The sequence below is a fragment of the Hyla sarda genome, chromosome 10 (assembly GCF_029499605.1).
Source record: "Hyla sarda isolate aHylSar1 chromosome 10, aHylSar1.hap1, whole genome shotgun sequence".
Taxonomy (NCBI): Eukaryota; Metazoa; Chordata; class Amphibia; order Anura; family Hylidae; genus Hyla; species Hyla sarda.
The window spans coordinates 12,724,185-12,745,109 of record NC_079198.1 but is presented as its reverse complement, the minus strand read 5'-3'; the positions used below and the strand labels follow the sequence as shown (position 1 = coordinate 12,745,109).

Here is a 20,925-nt window from a genome sequence, read left to right as displayed (position 1 = left end):
AATCTGTTTAACTTTTTGGTACCAGGTAACATGGTAACATAGTTGATAAGGTTAAAAAAAGACCAGAGTCCATCTTGTTCAACCTATAACCCTAATGAGTCCCTACTGAGTTGAGTTGATCCAGAGGAAGGCAAAAAACCCTCCTACTAGAGGTACAAATTCCTTCCCGACTCCAAATATGGCATCAGAATAAATCCCTGGGTCAACGTTCTGTTCCTATAAATCTAGAATCCATAACCGGTGATGTTATTATTGTTCAAAAATCCATTCAGACCGCTTTTTAATTATTTTACAGAGTTCACCATGACACCTCCTCAGGCAGAGAATTCCACAGTCTCACTGCTCTTACAGTAAAGAACCCCGTCTGTGCTGGTCTAGAAACCTTCTTTCCTCTAGACGTAGAGGATGCCCCCTTGTTATATATACAGTCATGGGTATAAATAGATCATGGAGACATCTCTGTACTGTCCCCTGATATATTTATACATAGTTATTAGGTCTCCCCTAAGCCTTCTTTTTTCTAAAGTAAATAACCCTAATTCTGATAATCTTTCTGGGTACTGTAGTCCTATTCCCCGTATTACCCTGGTTGCCTGTCTTTGAACCCTCTCCAGCTCCACTATATCTTTCTTGTACACTGGTGCTCAGTACTGTACACAGTATTCTATGTGTGGTCTGACCAGTACTGTACACAGTATTCCATGTGTGGTCTGACCAGTACTGTACACAGTATTCCATGTGTGTTCTGACCAGTACTGTACACAGTATTCCATGTGTGGTCTGACCAGTACTGTACACAGTATTCTATGTGTGGCCTGACCAGTACTGTACACAGTATTCTATGTGTGGTCTGACCAGTACTGTACACAGTATTCTATGTGTGGTCTGACCAGTACTGTACACAGTATTCTATGTGTGGTCTGACCAGTACTGTACACAGTATTCTATGTGTGGCCTGACCAGTACTGTGCACAGTATTCTATGTGTGGCCTGACCAGTACTGTGCACAGTATTCTATGTGTGGTCTAACCAGTACTGTACACTGTATTCTATGTATGGTCTGACCAGTACTGTACACAATATTCTATGTGTGGTCTGACCAGTACTGTACACAGTATTCTATGTGTGGTCTGACCAGTACTGTACACAGTATTCCACGTGTGGTCTGACCAGTAATGTACACAGTATTCTATGTGTGGTCTGACCAGTACTGTACACAGTATTCTATGTGTGGTCTAACCAGTACTGTACACTGTATTCTATGTATGGTCTGACCAGTACTGTACACAATATTCTATGTGTGGTCTGACCAGTACTGTACACAGTATTCTATGTGTGGTCTGACCAGTACTGTACATAGTATTCCATGTGTGGTCTGACCAGTACTGTACACAGTATTCTATGTGTGGTCTGACCAGTACTGTACACAGTATTCTATGTGTGGTCTGACTATTGATTTGTACAGCGGCAGAATTATTTCCTTGTCGTGGGCATCTATGCCCCTACTGATGCACCCCATGATTTTATTTGCCTTGGCAGCAGCTGCCCAACACTGGTCACTACAGCTAAGTTTACTATTAACTAAGACCCCTAAGTCCTTTTCCATGTCAGTCGTCCCAAATGTTCTCCCATTTAATACATAATCCCCGCCCGGATATTTCCTCCCCATGTGCATTACCTTACATTTATCAGTGTTGAACCTCATCTTCCACTTCCCAGCCCAAACCTCCAACCTATCCAGATCCATTTGTAACAGTGCACTGTCCTCTATAGTGTTATCTACTGTACACAGTGCACTGTCTTCTATAGTGTTGACCCCTTTACAGAGTTTAAAAGAACTGAGTCCCTGAGGAAGCGAGTGAGCGAAACGACGTAGGGGTAGGCTCCTGACTACTTGTAAATATGGCACTGTGTCAGATAGCTATATGCATGGACAGTTTTGTATTATTATCATTGCTTTAGGGACAATTGATGCTCCAGCCTTTATGGAGGTAGCTCTGCTCCTCAAACATGCATGGTTGCATCCTTGGTTCCCTTTAAATACTGCCCTGGGCATTAGGCAGGTGACATTATAAGTGCTATACAACAATATATGTCCTTTTTGTGTTTACACTAGTGTACTGGGTTTACAGCTTTTTATATGAGTGTATATTCGTACATTTGTTTTGTGGTCTTTTTTTAGTCCACCTTGCACAGAGTACCATATGTTTATTCTTTCTATGTTTTCCTATGTACTTTTTTGGACATCATGTACCTTTTTTCTAGAGCCTTTATTCTTCTGACTGCTGCTGATTTTTTTAAGCTGTTTTATTCTAATTGTTAATAATAAAGGTATATATTGTTCATGACTCTATGTGTCAGTTTGGTGCATTTTAGATTATTTTGGTTATACAATAGCGCCAAACAGTGATTGGTACTTGATTGGATTTTGGCCTATACTATTGGTTTACACTTTACAGAGTTTAGCATCACCTGCAAAGATTGCTACTTTACTACTCAACCCCTCTACAAGGTAATTAATTAAAAATAAATGTTTTCCAGGGGAGTGCCCCTTTAACCCCCTTTACATTTTTCCCAAGTGGGGTTCGGGCTGATGGCCCAGGCCATAACAGTTTCTCCCAAGCGTGTGCTGCTATGGAGCCCATAAAAAGATTCTTAGGAGTCTTAGCACTTTTTGGCTGTATTCCTTTGGCAGATGAGTAATTGAAAATGTATGGTGGGGGACACAAATATTAGCCCTTCTCTCCTGCATGGCAAAATCTGGCACCATAATGAGAGGTCTAGTTTGGTTTTTGCTATATTGTCCCCTTTTATCTATATTCCCCACTGCTGGAGGCAAAAGGCTCTTGGGGGGCCGTCCTCTACCAGACCAATCTCCTCCCCTGCAGTACCGATCTGTTACTTACAGTAGTGTTGTTCTAATATTTGTTTTATTTCACCCATTGCTCTCATAAACCTTGATGATTATGTAGAAAGTGATGTGATCAAGATTGTAACCCTTTATTTTACCCCAGATGATTTAATAAAACACTCAATTAAAAGGGGCTGCAATACCGGTTTGCCCTGTGACTCGGTAAACTATATCTCAAATTTTTATGACCAAGAAATAAAAAGTTATGTGAAATGCTGTACAGAAGATAACTGCAACACCGGTGACTACTACAGTGAGTACTTTATTTATCCATGTAACAGAGATCACTTTGCCCTTTAAAGGGGTATTCCAGGCAAAACCTTTTTTTATATATATATCAACTGGCTCCAGAAAGTTAAACAGATTTGTAAATTACTTCTATTAAAAAATCTTAATCCTTCCAATAGTTATTAGCTTCTGAAGTTTTCTGTCTAACTGCTCAATGGTGATGTCACGTCCCGGGAGCTGTGCATGATGGGAGAATATCCCCATAGGAACTGCACAGCTCCCGGGACGTGAGTCATCAGAGAACAGTTAGACAGAAAACAACAACTGAACTTCAGAAGCTAATAACTATTGGAAGGATTAAGATTTTTTAACAGAAGTAATTTACAAATCTGTTTAACTTTCCGGAGCCAGTTGATATATATATATATATATATATATATATATATATATATATATATATATATAAGTTTTGGCCTGGAATACCCCTTTAAATCTCTACCTGATAAATATTTTGGCTATGATAATTCAATAGGTTTACCTGCCGTTCTAGGTCACAGCACAAGTGACAGATTGAGATAATGGCCCTGATCTACTAAGAGTGTTGTATAGCTTGGGTTTTTATTCCCTACAAAAAAAATTCCATGGTATTTACTATGGTTTCCCTACAATTGGGACTTTTCCCTACATTTTGCTTTTTTTTACACATGCTCTGATCTGTCGGGTTTTCCTAAGCTCAAATCCACCAAATTTTCTGTGGAAACCTTAGTAAATATGTCGTTTTTTTTTTTTTTTTTTTTTTTTTTTTAAATGACAGAGACACTCCCCCTTTTTGGCAACCACACCCACTTTTCCTGATGGTCACACCCCTTTTTGTGGTTTTCTCAGTAAAATGGAGAGTTGGTTGTTTTTTTTTTTTCAATTCTGGCATAAATTCTGGTGCACAGCCCGACAAAAGATGTCGGGTTTACAATAGTAAATCAGGGCCATAATGGTTGGATTCCACATACAAACTTAGTTCTGCTATGTTGATACACATTTAGCCAAAAAGTAACTGGTGATCTTCTGCAGTTTACACTTAGGGGGAGATTTATCAAAACCTGTCCAGAGGAAAAGTTGCCCAGTTGCCCATAGCAACCAATCAGCTCGCTTCTTTCATTTTTAACAAGGCCTCTGCAAAATGAAAGAAGCGATCTGATTGGTTGCTATGGGCAACTCAGCAACTTTTCCTTTACACAGATTTTGATAAATCTCCCCATTAGGGTCTATTCACATGGCGGAATTTCCAAATTTAAGCAACAAATAGAAAAAGAACCGGCACTGTAGTGTGGTCTAGCGGTTCCGTAAACACTGAGGCTGAGCTGGTACAAATGGACGGGTGGTGCGGCAATGGTGTCAGGGGTGCGCTTATATGGAACATGCAGAGATACTTCATACGAAAAGAAAGAAAGTACATACTACGCACTCACCCGGTTTCATGCCAAAGAATGGGTTTCTTTATTCCAGAATTCACATGGAACACAGAGGTAAAGGTCGGGAAGAGGAAGGAGGTAGAGCTCGGCCGAGCCCGTGGAACGACGGTCCCGTATCGCGGGTTCTCCGTTTGGTCACGCATGGCGTGACCAAACGGAGAACCCGCGAAACGGGACCGTCGTTCCACGAGTGTCAACGGGAGTTCAACGAGTGTCAACGGGAGTTCCACGAGTGTCAACGGGAGTTCAACGAGTGTCAACGGGAGTTCCACGAGTGTCAACGGGAGTTCCACGAGTGTCAACGGGAGTGAGGAATCCCATAGAAGTGTATTGGGCTTTCATTTCAGGTGGAAATTCCGCCGTGTGAATAGACCCTTACTGTATACACTTTGAGAGAGAGAGAGACAGCGCACAGTGTAGTCTGTGGGGTCATTTATCTACTTCCCACCACATTTCTGATGACATCACAGGATCAGGATGCTTATTAACCCTTTCTCATTTCTATCTTTGTCCCTTTGGCTTTTAGTTCCTCCGGAGCCAACAGAGCACAAAGGAAAGAACTGCACCTCTTGTTATAAAGGTGGCCTGAAAGAGTGTATCAGTGACCGCACAGCTCAGTGCCTAAATGAAGACGACCAATGCTTGGATTATATTGGAACATTCAAAGATCCAGGTATTATATCCGTATTATTCTATTATTGACAGAAGTGATGTCAACTATTCAACTCTAGAACATTTACTCTGTGATAACTTGAAAACCCCTTGATAGATTTGTCTCAACATAATAACATATTAAGGAGGATACACAACACTATTAAAGGGGTACTCCATTGGAAAACATCTTTTTTGTTTAAATCAACTGGTGCCAGAAAGTTAAACAGATTTGAAAATTAATTCCATTTAAAAATCTTAATCCTTCCATTATTTATCAGCTGCTGTATGCGCCACAGGAAGTTATTTTCTTTTTAAATTTATTTTCTGTCCGACCACAGTGCTCTCCGCTGACACCTCTGTCCATGCCAGGAACTGTCCGGAGCAGGAGAGGTTTGATATGGGGATTTGCTCCTACTCTGGACAGTTCCTGAAATGGACAGAGGTGTCAGCAGAGAGCACTGTGGTCAGACTGTCCGGAGCAGGAGAGGTTTGTTATGGGGATTTGCTCCTACTCTGGACAGTTCCTGAAATGGGCAGAGGTGTCAGCAGAGAGCACTGTGGTCAGAAAGTATATTGTTAGTTAAACCACACGGTCAATGGCGTACCCGCAAAAAAATTCCAAAGTCCAAAATAGCGTATTTTTGGTCACTTTTTATACCATAAAAAATGTTATAAAAAGCGATCAAAAAGTCTGCTCAAAACAAAAATGGTACTGATAAAAACTTCAGATCACGGCGCAAAATATGGGCCCTCATACCGCCCCATATGCGGAAAAATAAAAAAGTTATAGGGGTCAGAAAATGACAATTTTAAACGTATTAATTTTCCTGCATGTAGTTATGTTTTTTCCAGAAGTACGACAAAATCACACCTATATAAGTAGGATATCATTTTAATCGTATGGACCTACAGAATAAAGATAAGGTGTCATTTTTACCGAAAAATGTACTGCGTAGAAACAGAAGCCCCCAAAAGTTACAAAACGGCATTTTTTTTTTCAATTTTGTCGCACAATTATTTTTTTTTCCGTTTCACCGTAGATTTTTGGGCAAAATGACTGACGTCATTATAAAGTAGAATTGGTGGCGCAAAAAATAAGCAATCATATGGATTTTTAGGTGCAAAATTGAAAGAGTTATGATTTTTTAAAGGCAAGGAGCAAAAAACAAAAATGCAAAAACGAAAAAACCCCGGTCCTTAAGGGGTTAAAAAAATAATGTTTCCACTGGAGTACCCCTCCTCCAGTTAATATTTCCCATTCCTTTTAAATACACTTCTGGCTTGGCTTTGGTCAAAAACTGCAGTGGCAGTTGTCCAAAAGATGCCAAATAAGACCTGTGTGGAAACCTATATGAGCCAAAAAATAGAGCCAAAGGCCGACATTTATCATTGTCTTTAGACTGTTTTTCGTGTCTAGAAAAGGCGCAAAAAGGGGTTTATTTGCACCTTTTTTTGTGCCTTTTGGTTTACACATTTCTGCTGAGTTGCAATCCAGAGATTTTGGCACTACACATGATATGGACGGGTTTTATGAACTGCGCCTTTTTGTGGAAAAAGTCTCTAAAACTACACCAGCCCAGACTTAGCTTAGCTTTTTGGTGTATGTGAAAAAAAAAATGTGACCTGCACAAAATCTATCAAATGCTCTGCGACCATTTAATAAATTTGGTTCTCCTACACATTACCAGCGCACAAAAAAAGTGTAGAAAATGCTTCAATTACACCTACAATGATAAATGCCGGCCAAAGTGTCAAGCAACTAGAGGGTATTTGTTCAGTGCACAGTAAAATAATAATAATCACCTATCAAGAATAGCACCAAATAGAGATGAGCGAACTTACAGTAAATTCGATTTGTCACGAACTTCTCGGCTCGGCAGTTGATGACTTATCCTGCGTAAATTAGTTCAGCTTTCCGGTGCTCCGGTGGGCTGGAAAAGGTGGATACAGTCCTAGGAAAGAGTCTCCTTGGACTGTATCCACCTTTTCCAGCCCACCGGAGCACCTGAAAGCTGAACTCATTTATGTAGGATAAGTCATCAACTGCCGAGCTGAGAAGTTCATGACAAATCGAATTTACTGTAAGTTCGCTCATCTCTAGCACCAAACATGAATGAAAATAAAATGGAAAATCTTTATTTAAAGGAGTACTATGATGCAAAATTTAGAACCCCCCAAATATTCCCCACGACTGCACCTCTCTATCCATGTCATTCTTTCTTGATTCGATTCAGCCGTTCTCCCGGAGCGGCGGCGCATAGTTCTCGCCACTTCCAGGTTATGGTGGTGAGGAGGATGAAGTAAAAATCGTCATCCCCCATGCTGCCTTGCTCTGATTTCCTGTCCCTCAGTGCCTCTCTACTCCTCACCCCCGCCCTTCACTTGTGAACTCCCCTCCCCTGTAATTACAATAATCACGCCCCCCTGCTGCCGCCCGGTGCATTGCCGTGGAATGAGATTTGCCATAGAATGAGATGGTCCGCCTCCATCACATCCTATTGGCTCTCTCTTGTCACGTGACATATTTAAACGTCACAAATCTCATTCCACAGCATTGTCAATTTGGCTATCACAGGGAGAGGATCTCCTCACCCTGTGATAGCTGAAGCTGTACGGAGCTCTCATGGCCTCTGTGGCCCGACAGAAGTTCACACATGTACGCAGCTCATACGGCTGCCTCATATACATTTACTGTTGATCCACAGCGCTATCGGGATCCCTATGCCCGATGGCGCTGTCATCAGGATCCCCATGCCCGCAGCTCTACACCCCGTCCCCCGCATCTCTACTCCCCGTCCCCCGCAGCTCTACTCCCCGTCCCCTGTGAACGCTCAGGGAGCGATCCACAGCGCTATGGGGATTCCTACGCCCGATGGCGCTGTGATCAGTGTGCGTCCCCGCGAGCGCCCCATGCCCGCAGCTCTACTCCCCGTCCCTCCGTAGCTCTACTCCCCGTCCCGTTAACGCTCAGGGAACGGGGAACAGAAAGTAGAGCATCGGGCGCAGGTTAAGTTATTCGCGTAGTGCTGCGCATGCGCAGTACTACTTTACCTGCGCCCGATGCTCTACTTTCTGTTCCCCGTTCCCTGAGCGTTAACGGGACGGGGAGTACAGCTGCGGGGGGCGGAGGACGGGGAGTACAGCTGCGGGCATGGGGCGCTCGCGGGGACGCACACTGATGACAGCGGCATCAGGAATAGGAATCCCCATAGCGCTGTGGATCGCTCCCTGAGCGTTCACAGGGGACGGGGAGTAGAGCTCCGGGGGACGGGGAGTAGAGCTGCGGGGGACGGGGAGTAGAGATGCGGGGGACGGGGAGTAGAGATGCGGGGGACGGGGAGTAGAGATGCGGGGGACGGGAAGTACAGCTGCGGGGGACGGGGTGTAGAGCTGCGGGCGTGGGGATCCTGATGACAGCGCCATCGGGCATAGGGATCCCGATAGCGCTGTGGATCAACAGTAAATGTATATGAGGCAGCTGTATGAGCTGCGTACATGTGTGAACTTCTGTCGGGCCACAGAGGCCATGAGAGCTCCGTACAGCTTCAGCTATCACAGGGTGAGGAGATCCTCTCTCTGTGATAGCCAAATTGACAATGCTGTGCGCATCGATGCGTGACGTTTAAATATGTCACGTGACAAGAGAGAGCCAATAGGATGTGATGGAGGCGGACCATCTCATTCTATGGCAAATCTCATTCCACGGCAATGCACCGGCATGTGAACCCAGCACTATGATGTGTGTTTCCCTCCCCCCCCCCCATGTGTGCAGAAATCAGATATATACTGTCCTCTTAGAAGCGCCAAAGAAACTATCATGGTATAGTAATAATAACTACAGTACAGTATTCAAAGAAGTTATAAAATACCAAATAATGCCACAAGGTGCACAGTAAACTAAGGCGAACAAGAGAGAAGGAGGGTAACAAGACAAATGTCACTGACGTGGTGTGGAAGCTGGAAAAAAGGGGACAAGAGGTGCACCTAGGTAGAGTCGCTAATACAGCTACTAACACCGTCTCACCACAATGTCCCCCAAGAGCATATACCAAGCAACCGGCTGCCACATCCCAATCAGAGTCACAGAGTCATGCTGTTACACTCACAGGGTCTGGTCACGCACTACCCTTATGCTGTTACACTCACAGGGTCTGGTCACGCACTACCCTTATGCTGTTTCGCAACTCGCTTCATCAGGGAGTCTGTGTGGAAACCTGGGCTAAAAGGGTGTTCTAGGCCAGTGTTCACCAACCCAGTCCTCAAGGCACAACCAACAGTCCAGGATTTTTATTTTTCCCTGTTCTATTCCAATGGAGTAACTGAAAAAACCCGGAATGTTGGTGTGCCTTGAGGACTGGGTTGGGAAACACTGTTCTAGGCAGTTCTACCAAGTTGTTACCATAAAGTAACTTATGAACATAATTGATATCACTGAATAATCTCCAATGTTCTTTATTACAGATCACGTTACCCAAGTACAAAATTTTAAAGGCTGCGGATCTCCTTTGGCCTGCCAATATAAGTTTGGAGCATTGATAGGCTTGGAAGAACTTGAGACCATGCGTTTTACCTGTATTCAATAACAAAATGTTGTGAAGGTTGGAACTAAACCTAGAAAAGCTCTGCATTGTCTAATATCCAACATAATGACAAAGAAACATGAGAAATGGTGTAATAAAACCCTGATAAAGCATCCAAATCAATGTGATTCAAAATGCGGTCTTCATCTAATAAGGTTAGGGCTCCGCACAGACTATCCAAAGGATTGGGAATAAGATGTCCGATCGCGGGGGTCCAGCCACTGGGGACCCCTGTGATCTCTGTGCTGCACCTGGAGTTCTTTAGAGCGTCGGGTGCAGTGCTGGAGACTCATGATGTCACGGCCGCGTCCCATTTGTGACTTCCCAGCCACACCCCCTCAATGCAAGTCTCCCATAGACTTTCATTGAGGGGGCATGCCCGTGATGTCACGAGCCTCTGCGAAGTTTGCTCCGTGTCCCGGATGTCTGGGATGCCGCAGCCGAGATCACGGGAGTCCCGCCGCTGGGATAGGGGATAAGATACCTAGCGGCAGAGTACCCCTTTAAGCCATAATCACAGGATAGGGGACTATTGGCTGACCGCGGGAGATCTGACTGCTGGGACCCCCTGCGGTGTTCTGTACGGTGCCCTGGCTCTCGTCGTGCACGAAGCGAGGTCAATAGGCTTTCTTTATGCATCTCTATGGGAGAGTCGGAGATACATGAATACAGTACTCCTGGTTCCGCCTGGTATGGGGCAATTACATCAATCTCATAAGGATTTTTTGCCTTCCCCTGGATCAACACAGTAAGGATATAGATTGAACTTAATGGACCCTTGTTTTGGTCAACCCCATAAACTATGTAATGCAATGTCTGTTCCCAAACTTGAAAAAAAATAATTTCTCATAGACATCAGTATTTAGACCCTTTGCACCCCCTTTATTGCTCACAAAATTAGTAGGAGTAGTGCCCCCTCCCTATTTCCTGCTGTCATTCATTTGGATGGAGGGTAAATCATTTTTAAAGAACCATTACGGCTATCCGAGGTTTCCAAATCAGATGAGCTGAAACCGACTTAATTCTTTATGCCCTATTTAACTCTTTAACCCCTTAAGGACCAAGCCCATTTTCACCTTAAGGACCAGGCCAATTTTATTTTTGCGTAAAAATGATATGTGTTCTTTATTCTGTGGGTCAATACGATTAAAATGATATCCATGGCTAGATACTTTTATATTTTTGTACCGCCTAAAAAAAATCTAAAACTTTTTGTACAAAATCAATAATCTAAAATCGCCCTTTTTTGACCACCTATAACTTTTTCATTTTTCCGTATATAGGGCGGTATGAGGGCTAATTTTTTGCGACGTCATCTGTACTTTTTTTTTTAAATACCACATTTGCATATATATTGCATATAAAAAAAGATCATTTTTTATTAATTTTCTTTTTATAAAATGTGACAAAAAAGCAGCATTTTTGGACTTTTTTTTATTTTTTACATTTACGCCATTCACCGTACGGGATCATTAACATTATATTTTGATAGTTCGGACATTTACGCACGCGGCGATGCCAAATGTGTTTATTAAAAAAATGTACGCTTTTTGGGGGTAAAATGGGAAAAACTGACAATTAAAATTTTTATTGGCGGAGGGGATTTTTCACTTTTTTTTACTTTTTATTGTTACATTTTTCAACTTTTTTTTACACTTTTTATGTCCCCATAGGGGACTATCTATAGCAATCCTTTGATTGCTAATACTGTGCAGTGCTATTTATAGGACACAGCACTGCTCAGTATTATCGGTGATCTTCTGCTCTGGTCTGCTCAATCTCAGACAAGAGCAGAAGACCCCGGGAGACAGCCGGAGGCAGGTGAGGGGACCTCTGGTTGCCATGCTGGATGATCGGATCGCTGCGGCAGCGCTGCGGGCGAACTGATCATCCATTCAAAGGCATCTGAGGGGTTAATGGCGGACATCCGTGCAATCACGGATGTCGGCCATTACGGGCGGGTCCCCGGCTGCTGCTAGCAGCCGGAACCTGCCGTGTATGACGCGAGCATCGTTTCGTCCGGTGCTCGTGGTCATACATAGGAGGTAAATGTACGTCCTGGTGCGGGACATCCCGCCAAACCAGGACGTACATTTACGTCCGTGGTCGTTAAGGGGTTAAGATGAACCTGGGATTATCCCCTAAACTAGTGCATTTTCACCATGAACAGAGTGCATTTTACTTATAGGTGGAGATTAGTGAAAAATTTGATTCGGCCGATTCCCGAATTTTCCCAAAAAATTTGGTACGGACCAAATTTATTTGCAGCGAATCGCTATTAAAAACGCCTATTTCCGGCCTACAGAGAGGCTCAATAGGGGTGTAGAACACTTTGCATTGTCCTAGCACGCATAGGGAGTGTGCTGTGTTAGTGAAATAATACTGCTATTCAGTACGACATGCAGATTACAGGCATCGCTATTAGAATCACTGCTGCAGAGCATCTGGATGTGGGAGATTTTTTATGTAATTTTGATTTCATTTAATTTGAATTTATTAGAATTTTTTGATTACCCATTCTGGTGAGCATCAAGCTGGTGGTCCTCAGCCAGGCGAGATACCACCTGTTCCAGCCCCTGCTTCTGAGCACCCCCCTGACTGTGAAGTGCGAATGTTTCATTTAATCAGTTATGGTTCATTGTTATCGCTCCAAGCTGTTTCATTGGATTCTTCTGATAATTCCACATGTAATATATGACGTCGACGACCATAGGGCCTTAATCTTGAAAAGATTACAACGATTTTTTTTTATTTTAATTTAAGATTAGATTCCCAAGTTTAATGTCCCGGTGTTTACTTTGAACTAATACTGTATGACCACAAAACCCAATCTAACAAGGAGTCACATGGCAACATGAGGAGGCCATAATCAGGCAGAATGACACAGCCTGGAATTGGCAGCAGCAAGAGAAGACCATATAGTGGCTGAATGGCACAGCCTGGAGTTGACGGCAGCATAAGGAGACCATAATCACAATCACTAAGATTAAAAGAATAATTTTCAAATTTAAATTGAAGATTCATGGTAGCCAGTGCTGCCATAAACATTTTTAGGTAATGTCCCAGGCCCAGCAGCATCAGTAAACCATATAGTGGCTGAATGACACAGCCTAGAGCTGGCGGCAGCATGAGGAGACAATAGGGCTTCACAATCCCTAAGATTAAAAGATTAATTTTCTAATTTAAATTGAAGATTTATGGTAGCTAGTGCTATCCTCTAGCTCCTCTATACAAGATAGTACGCTACTTAGATGTAGGTATGTGCTATGCACTTATGAGGCAGAAAAATGTGCTACAGTACGCTTAAAAAAGGATTTGAGTAAAACACCAGCAGTTGTATCAGTTTTACATGTTAGACTAAACTAAGTACAATTTGAAATTCTGGTGCAGCAGAGTCCTTTTGGTGGAACTATTCTTGCATAGCCCCACCCATGACCAAAAGGGACTGCTAAAATTCCAAAATCTAAAATTCCAGGGCCTATTTTTGGTTTGAGTCTGGGACTGATCGCAGTAATCCTTTTTTTTTTTAATCTGGACTAGGGCTTATGTAAATTTGCAAAAAAGTGGGTTTTCTAGGAATTAGAGAGGAGAACAATGCCTCCTATGAAAAAACAATCCCACAAAAAAATAGTAAAAAAAAAAAGAATAGGCAAAAATAACTGAAAAATGCAAAGAAGAAAGGACACGGAGACTCCAAAAAATGAGAAAATGAAATGTCCTAAAAATCGGTGTAGGAGAATAACTAAGCTCCTTACTTCATACATTACGTATCTGAATGACGTGAGGTCTATTCTTCAACGAACCTCTTATCACCATACAACATTCCGACACCATCCCGACATCATGCATCCTTTCTCCACCACTGCCCACTATTATAGACACATGGTAAAGTCGTTGTTTGTGGTCATCTTTTCTCTCCATTCTGCATTTATGATAGAGATGCATCAAATCTAAAAATGTTCTAGTTCTAAACTAGAGCATTGTACCCGTCTGTACTAAACTGGCTTAAAGGGGTACTCCGCCCCTAGACATCTTATCCCCTATTCAAAGGTGGCAGGACCCCCGTGATCTCGGCTGTGGCACCCCAGACATTCAGTGCACGGTGCAAACTTCGCTCCTTGCCAGATGAATGGTGATGCAGGGCGGAGGCTCGTGATGTTGCGACCACACCCCGCTCATGATGTCATGACCACGTCCCCTCAATCCAAGTCTATGGTAGGGGGCGTGGTGCCCGTCCCTCCCCTCCCATAGGCTTGCATTGAGGAGGCGTGGCCATGACATCATGAGCGGGGTGTGGTCGCAACATCACGAGCCTCCGGCGCTGCACCCGATGCTCTAAACTAACGTCGGGTGCCGCAGGGAGATCAGACATCTTATCCCCTATCTTTTGGATGGAGGATAAGATGTCTAGGGGCAGAGTACCCTTTTAAGCCAACCTCTTTTCATTGATTTGTAGGAATCCACTGCATGGTTTTGGTTATAAATAAGATCTATATTACACTCTAGATCTAGAGTACAGACTTCAAATAATAGAATAGGTGTTATATAAAACATTGTGACAAGACTTTTCCATGTGTTACATCAAGGCTATACAGCAGTAGCCCTATTAGAGATGAGCAAACTTAGAGTAATTCGATTTGTCACAAACCTCGCAGCTCGGCGGTTGCTGACCTTATCCTGCATAAATGAGTTCAGCTTTCAGGTGCTCCGGTGGCTGGAGACTCTCTCCTAGGACTGTATCCACCTTTTCCAGCCACCGGAGCACCGGAAAGCTGAACTAATTTATGCAGGATAAGGTCAGCAACCGCCGAGCCGCAAGGTTTGTGACGAATCGAATTGCTGTAAGTTATCTCATCTCTATGCCCTATCATTACCCGTGTGTCTATGTCCAATTCAATGTGCTCGCTTGGCCTTCTGTCCGGTACCATAATTTCACCATAAATATCATTCTAAAAGCAGTAAGAAACTTCCAAAATAAGTTTCTGGTGAGTCATTCGCTAGAAGGTATCAGCTGATCACATGCACAATGGCTTGAAGCATGCCTGGCATCCAGGAGACAATATTGACACATAACGATTAAACATAAGTAAAGGCAAAATATATATAAATATATATATATATATATATATATATATATATATATATATATATATATATAATTGTCACATGTATCTCACATAGATCTTCCCTTGGTTCAACCACAATGAGATCCTTCATTCTCTCCCTTACTATCTTCTGTGTCATCTCATCGATAGGTAAGATCTTTATGTGTAATCTCTTGTGGTAGGTAAAGTCTTTTCTTTTTTCATGACTACAGTCTACTTGTCTATATGACTTTCTATAGCTCCATGCACCACTTGTGCCATTTTACAAAAAAAATGTGGTGGCTCAGTACGGGAAGTGTTACCCCGTGCTCCTGCTGTCCTGTCAGGCAGCCTCCTTCCGTGTCCCCAAGGCCCCTGCACTTGTTTCCTCATTGTAAATATGTTTTACCATGTTTCATAAAATGTAATGTTTAAGAGTTATACCATGTGATATGTCATGTGATTGTTACCCAGGAGGTACCAGTGACCAGGTGATCCCAAGAGTGACCTATGGGCTCCCTGCTAGTCTCCCCCATATAATCCCTGGGTGGAGCTTCTCTCTCTTCTCCTGAGGTCCAGTGCAGTCTTGTCTAGTGTGTGTGTCCAGAGTGTTGGAGACCTCAAAGTCCAGTCCTGCAGCCGCCATCAAGTCAAGTAAGATAAAGTCACAGCTTTATGAGTCAAGTCAATCCCTGTCATCTGTCAAGTGCATCGTGATGTCAAGGCTCCGCCCCTCGTGACGTCACAGCCTGCCCACTAAATACAAGTCTATGGGAGGGGGCGAGGGGGTCATCACGCCCCCTGCCAAAGAGTTGCATTAAGGGGGCGGACCGTGATGTCATGAGGGGCGGAGCCATGACATCACGCTGCTCCGTCCCCTGTATCGCCCGTCATTACACACAGAGCGAACTCGCTCTGTGCAGCAATGATAGCACGGTGCTGCAGCAGCGATCCCGGGGGTCCCCAGCAGCGGGACCCCGGCGATCTGACATCTTATCCCCTATCCTTTGGATAGGGGATAAGATGTCTAGGGGCGGAGTAACCCTTAAAGGTCTCTGCATCACTGGTCACCCCCTTGGGCCCTGGCTGAACTGTATAGACTTTACCAATTGTCCACCTCAATAAAGCTACCGCTGTCCGTTACTTGACGTTGGAGTCTTTATTGCCCCCGTGCCTAGCTCAGGATCCATTGGTATACCTTCGGGTATAGGCTAAACCACGCCCTGGCGTCACGAATACAAGGGGTTAATGCCATCTGCCCTGCACCACACACCCCGCCACCACAAAAAAAGCAGAACAGAAATAAATGGGCGCAGCACTCTGTCGAGTTATTCTGCCTTGGTATCTTCCCAGCATCCAAACCCCTATTGATCAAAACCTATGACATGTCACAGTGACAGAAGTTTTTAAAAGGGATACTTACCATTTTAAGAACTAGTTGCTGGGACATGTCACCCAGTACAGCCTTCTATGAGGGGTCTCGGGACCAAGAAGCCTCTCAGCGTGTAGATCCTTTGCTTAGACCCAAGTCCTCTCCTCAGGTCCATACCCATCCCTGTACTAAATATTGAAATGCCCATTAAACCTTTCTGCAGTCAAGGATCCTGGAACCCTTATACTCCAATTCCCCTTAAAAGGGTAATCCGCCCTAAACATCTTCTATCCAAAGGATCTCCCTGACAGACGTCACGGCCCCTCCCATAGACTTGCATTAGGCAGCCTTGACTGTGACGCCACGAGCCTCAGCCCCGCATCGCCAGTCATCCGGCACGGAGCGAAGTTCGTTCCATGCATCATTTGTCTGGGGTGCCGCAGCCGAGATTATGGGGTTCACCAAGTGCAGCAGGGAGATGAGCGGGACCCCCACGATCAGACATCTTATCCCCTATCCTTTGGATAGGGGATAAGATGCCTAACGGTGGAGTACCCCTTTATTATTCATTGAGCCAGGCTTATAAGTACTTAAAAAGTCAAACTGGGTAAAGAACAACACCTGAGGATTCAAACATTTGCAAACTAAAGGTAGGTCAAGTTTTTGTGATCAATTAACATATAAAACCTTTCTCCCATAATAATGTGGTGGCCCGGTACCATATTACATACCGTACCTAGTGTAAAGGTCCCCAATACAGAGTAACTACGCTCAGGTAGGGTCCCTCAGGTGGGACAGCCCCTAGTCGCCTCTTCTTAAGTCTAATTGTCTAATGTTAATATATGTATATATTTAATAATAGTATATATCTCGGATAATGTATAGTACTTACCTTGTTTAGCGCCGCAGGACCTTCGGTCATGTGACCATGTTAATCTCCTCTATGGTATGTTGGAGGACCTTAGGAGGTCCTTGGGTCACGTGTTACCCACAAATCTTTGTAATGGTGATTGACATCAGTAATGGACCAATTAACGCTAGTCCAGCCCCTGCCCATATAAGGGAGTTGTAGCCAATTATCGCTCTCTTGGGTTGCTGCTCTCGTGGATGCCGGACTAGCAGGTTGGATCTGCGCCACTTTCAAAGACACGCTAGGCCTCAAAACCTACCGGCCTCAGCACAACTAAAACTGTGAGTTCTAAACTACCCCCGCTAATGCTAGCGTGACTACTGGACCGCAACTAATCCCCTAAATCCAGTGGAACAGCGCATCATACCTAAAGACTCTAATTTGCTAAAGTCCCAACCTTTGTCAATCTCCAAAGAAAGCAGTTGTATACATAAGAGACTGTTCCGTTATGGAAGCTTGCAGAAAATCTTCAGTAAAAGTTATACCTGTTTCAGAAAACTCTCCGGTTGTGGACATTCTATTATTATCTACCTCCCTATCGCTCTTGGGAAGGGTGGCGGTAGGACAAGCATTATTGAGGAACCTGCCCCCTAGCGTCACAAATAGCAAGGGTTAACGGACACCCTTTGGTAACCGCACAGCTACACTCCCCATACCCTACATCTCCCAGGCTATCACAATAAGATTTATTTTCGGTCTTTCAGGTCTTGCTCTTGAATGTCTTCAATGTATGGAAGCGAACAGTTACACATGTGACGGGGTCTCAGTTCAGTGTCCTAACTCTACAGAATGTATAGTGATCTCCCAGTTGTATAGGATCGGTGAGTATTACAAAGCTTTTAATCTATTACACTGCTCAAAAAAATTAAGGGAACAACTAAACAACACAATGTAACTCCAAGTCAATGACACTTCTGTGAAATCACACTGTCCACTCAGGAAGCAACACTGATTGACAATCAATTTCACATACTGTTGTGCAAATGGAACAGACAGCAGGTAGAAATTAAAGGCAGTTAGCAAGACACCCCCAATAAAGGAGTGGCTCTGCAGGCGGTGACCACAGACCACTTCTCAGTTCCTATGCTCCCTGGCTGATGTTTTGGTCACTTTTGAATGCTGGCGGTGCTTTCACTCTAGTGGTACCATGAGACGGCATCTAGAACCCACACAAGTGGCTCAGGTAGTGCAGCTCATCCAGGATGGCACATCAATGCGAGCTGTGGCAAGAAGGTCTTCTGTGTCTGTCAGCGTAGTGTCCAGAGCATGGAGGCGCTACCAGGAGACAGGCCATACATCAGGAGATGTGGAGGATCCCGTAGGAGGGCAACAACCCAGCAGCAGGACCGCTACCTCCGCCTTTGTGCAAGGAGGAGCAAGAGGAGCACTGCCAGAGCCCTGCAAAATGACCTCCAGCAGGCCACAAATGTGCATGTGTCCACTCAAACAGTCAGAAACAGACTCCATGAGGGTGGTATGAGGGCCCGACGTCCACAGGTGGGGACTGTGCTTACAGCCCAACACCGTGCAGGACGGTTGGCATTTGCCAGAGAACACCAAGATTGGCAAATTCGCCACTGCTGCCCTGTGCTCTTCACAGATGAAAGCAGGTTCACACTGAGCACATGTGACAGATGTGACGGAGTCTGGAGATGCTGTGGAGAATGTTCTGCTGCCTACAACATCCTCCAGTAATGGTGTGGGGTGGCCCTCCGTGTGCTTACCAGAGGTAGCTTGACTGCCATTAGGTACCGAGATGAGATCCTCAGACCCCTTGTGAGACCATATGCTCGAGCGGTTGGCCCTAGGATCCTCCTAATACAAGATAATGCTAGACCTCATCTGGCTGGAATGTGTCAGCAGTTCCTGCAAGAGGAAGGCATTGATGCTGTGGACTGGCCGCCCGTTCCCCAGACCTGAATTCGTTTAAGCACATCTGGGACATCATGTCTCCTTCCATCCACCAACAAACTGTCCAGGAGATGGTGGATGCTTTAGTCCAGGAACATGCCCAGGCGTTGTAGGGAGGTCATACGGGCACGTGGAGGCCACACACACTACTGAGCCTCATTGTGACTTGTATTAAGGACATTACATAAAGTTGGATCGGCCTGTAGTGCGGTTTCCCACTTTGATTTTGAGTGTGACTCCATATCCAGACCTCCATGGGTTGATAAATTTGATTTCCATTGATAATTTTTGTGTGATTTTGTTGTCAGCGCATTCAACTATGTAAAGACGAAAGTATTTCATACGATTCGTTCATTCATTCAGATCTAGGATGTGTTATCTTAGTGTTCCCTTTATTTTTTTGAACAGTGCATATACAGATGTGAATATTTCTGTTTTAGTGCTATACCATACCAATAACTTCTTGTCCTGTCCCCTGTTAAGACCCCTACAATCACCAAAGTGGACAGATTAAAAGTGGAACCAAAAAACTTTTTGGTTCTACTTAGAGATTCTGAATGAAGTGACTATAAAAGCTGAAGGACCTGTCAGGTCTTCTAACAGGCCAATATGAATTGAGGAGTACCTCTCATGATGTTCTTTAATGTTATAATCCTCCCAGTTCACTGCCCCATCATGATAATCTACCTTGATATTGCTCTGTATTTTCTGCTCAGTCTCAGTCAGATACACAGACTGGGAAGGGGCGTTCCCCAGCAGCCGTGACATCATCTGAAGTCATACAGGGGAGTACTTCCTCCCTCACTCTGCTACACACAGCCCAGAGCAGTTCAGTGTGAGATGAGCTATGATTGGATAAGGCTGCCCACACACCCCTCAGCACTCCAGACTGCATTTTCTGATTTTGGACTTCTGACAGGCCAGCAGGAGTCCAAAGTCTATGCAAGAGATGGGGGAAAATGTGCTCTGGACAAATAGGGAGACACCTAGTGGCAGCTTTTTTAAACACAAATAAAACATAGAAAACTTCATTTTGTTTAAACAAAGTACATTAGAAAGCTTTTTTTTAATTTACCATAAGGAGTGCAATAGCAAAAAATTTTTTTTATGAAAGTGCCCATTTAAGGTGGAATTTGCTCTAAATAAATACATTGTGCATTAAGTAAAAAAAAAATATCTAATTTGCATTAATAGCTTTGGGTCTATGTAACACATAGGAAGACCGTGTGCTGCAATGGGCCTTAGAAAGAGGGGCCCAGAGCTTGTTATTCTTATCCACTTGGCCCCAGGGTTAATGAAGGGTCCTTTGCATTGCTATCAGCCAGATATCTTTGTCCTCAGTACAGAAATTTTACAATATTTGAAGACTCTTATAAAATTCCCTTGGTTTCATCCATTTAAGAACTTAGTTACTCATGTAGTCATGTAGACACTGACATGATTCTAGCTCTTTTGTCAGCCAGGCCTCCTAGTCCTCAGCATATAAATTCTTACTATATTTGTAGACTTTGGCCAATTTTCTTTGGTTTCACCCATTGCCTTCAAGAACCTAGTAACTTGTGTAGACAATGATGTGGTCGGCCTGATGATTCCTGATAATTAATCTTTTCACTCACCCCAGATGACACAGAATATCGCTTGATTAAAAAGGGCTGCAATGCCGGCCTTCCCTGCAACAAGGTGCAGTACCTCTCAAATTTTGCGAATAAAGAAAAAAGAGTCCATGTGCAATGTTGTACAGGAGACAACTGCAACACCGGTGACTACCACAGTAAGTGCGCTATTTTTTACTTTATTATGGTGTCC

The 20,925-nt window shown here is 43.9% G+C and overlaps 2 protein-coding genes across 11 annotated transcripts in view; one reads left to right on the top strand and one right to left on the bottom strand.

The window, feature by feature from the left end:
• Positions 1–10,010, top strand: part of LOC130293889 (phospholipase A2 inhibitor and Ly6/PLAUR domain-containing protein-like) — a 134,405-nt gene extending 124,395 nt beyond the window's left edge. For all 5 annotated transcript variants that reach the window (XM_056543105.1, XM_056543104.1, XM_056543103.1 and 2 more), the window contains exons 4-6: positions 3,015–3,164; positions 5,135–5,281; positions 9,724–10,010. In XM_056543105.1, the coding sequence (XP_056399080.1) occupies positions 3,015–3,164; positions 5,135–5,281; positions 9,724–9,845 (419 nt within the window). In that variant the 3' untranslated portion in view covers positions 9,846–10,010. The remainder of the gene's footprint in view (positions 1–3,014; positions 3,165–5,134; positions 5,282–9,723) is intronic.
• Positions 1–20,925, bottom strand: part of LOC130293890 (phospholipase A2 inhibitor and Ly6/PLAUR domain-containing protein-like) — a 116,718-nt gene that overhangs the window by 64,144 nt on the left and 31,649 nt on the right. The window lies entirely within an intron of this gene.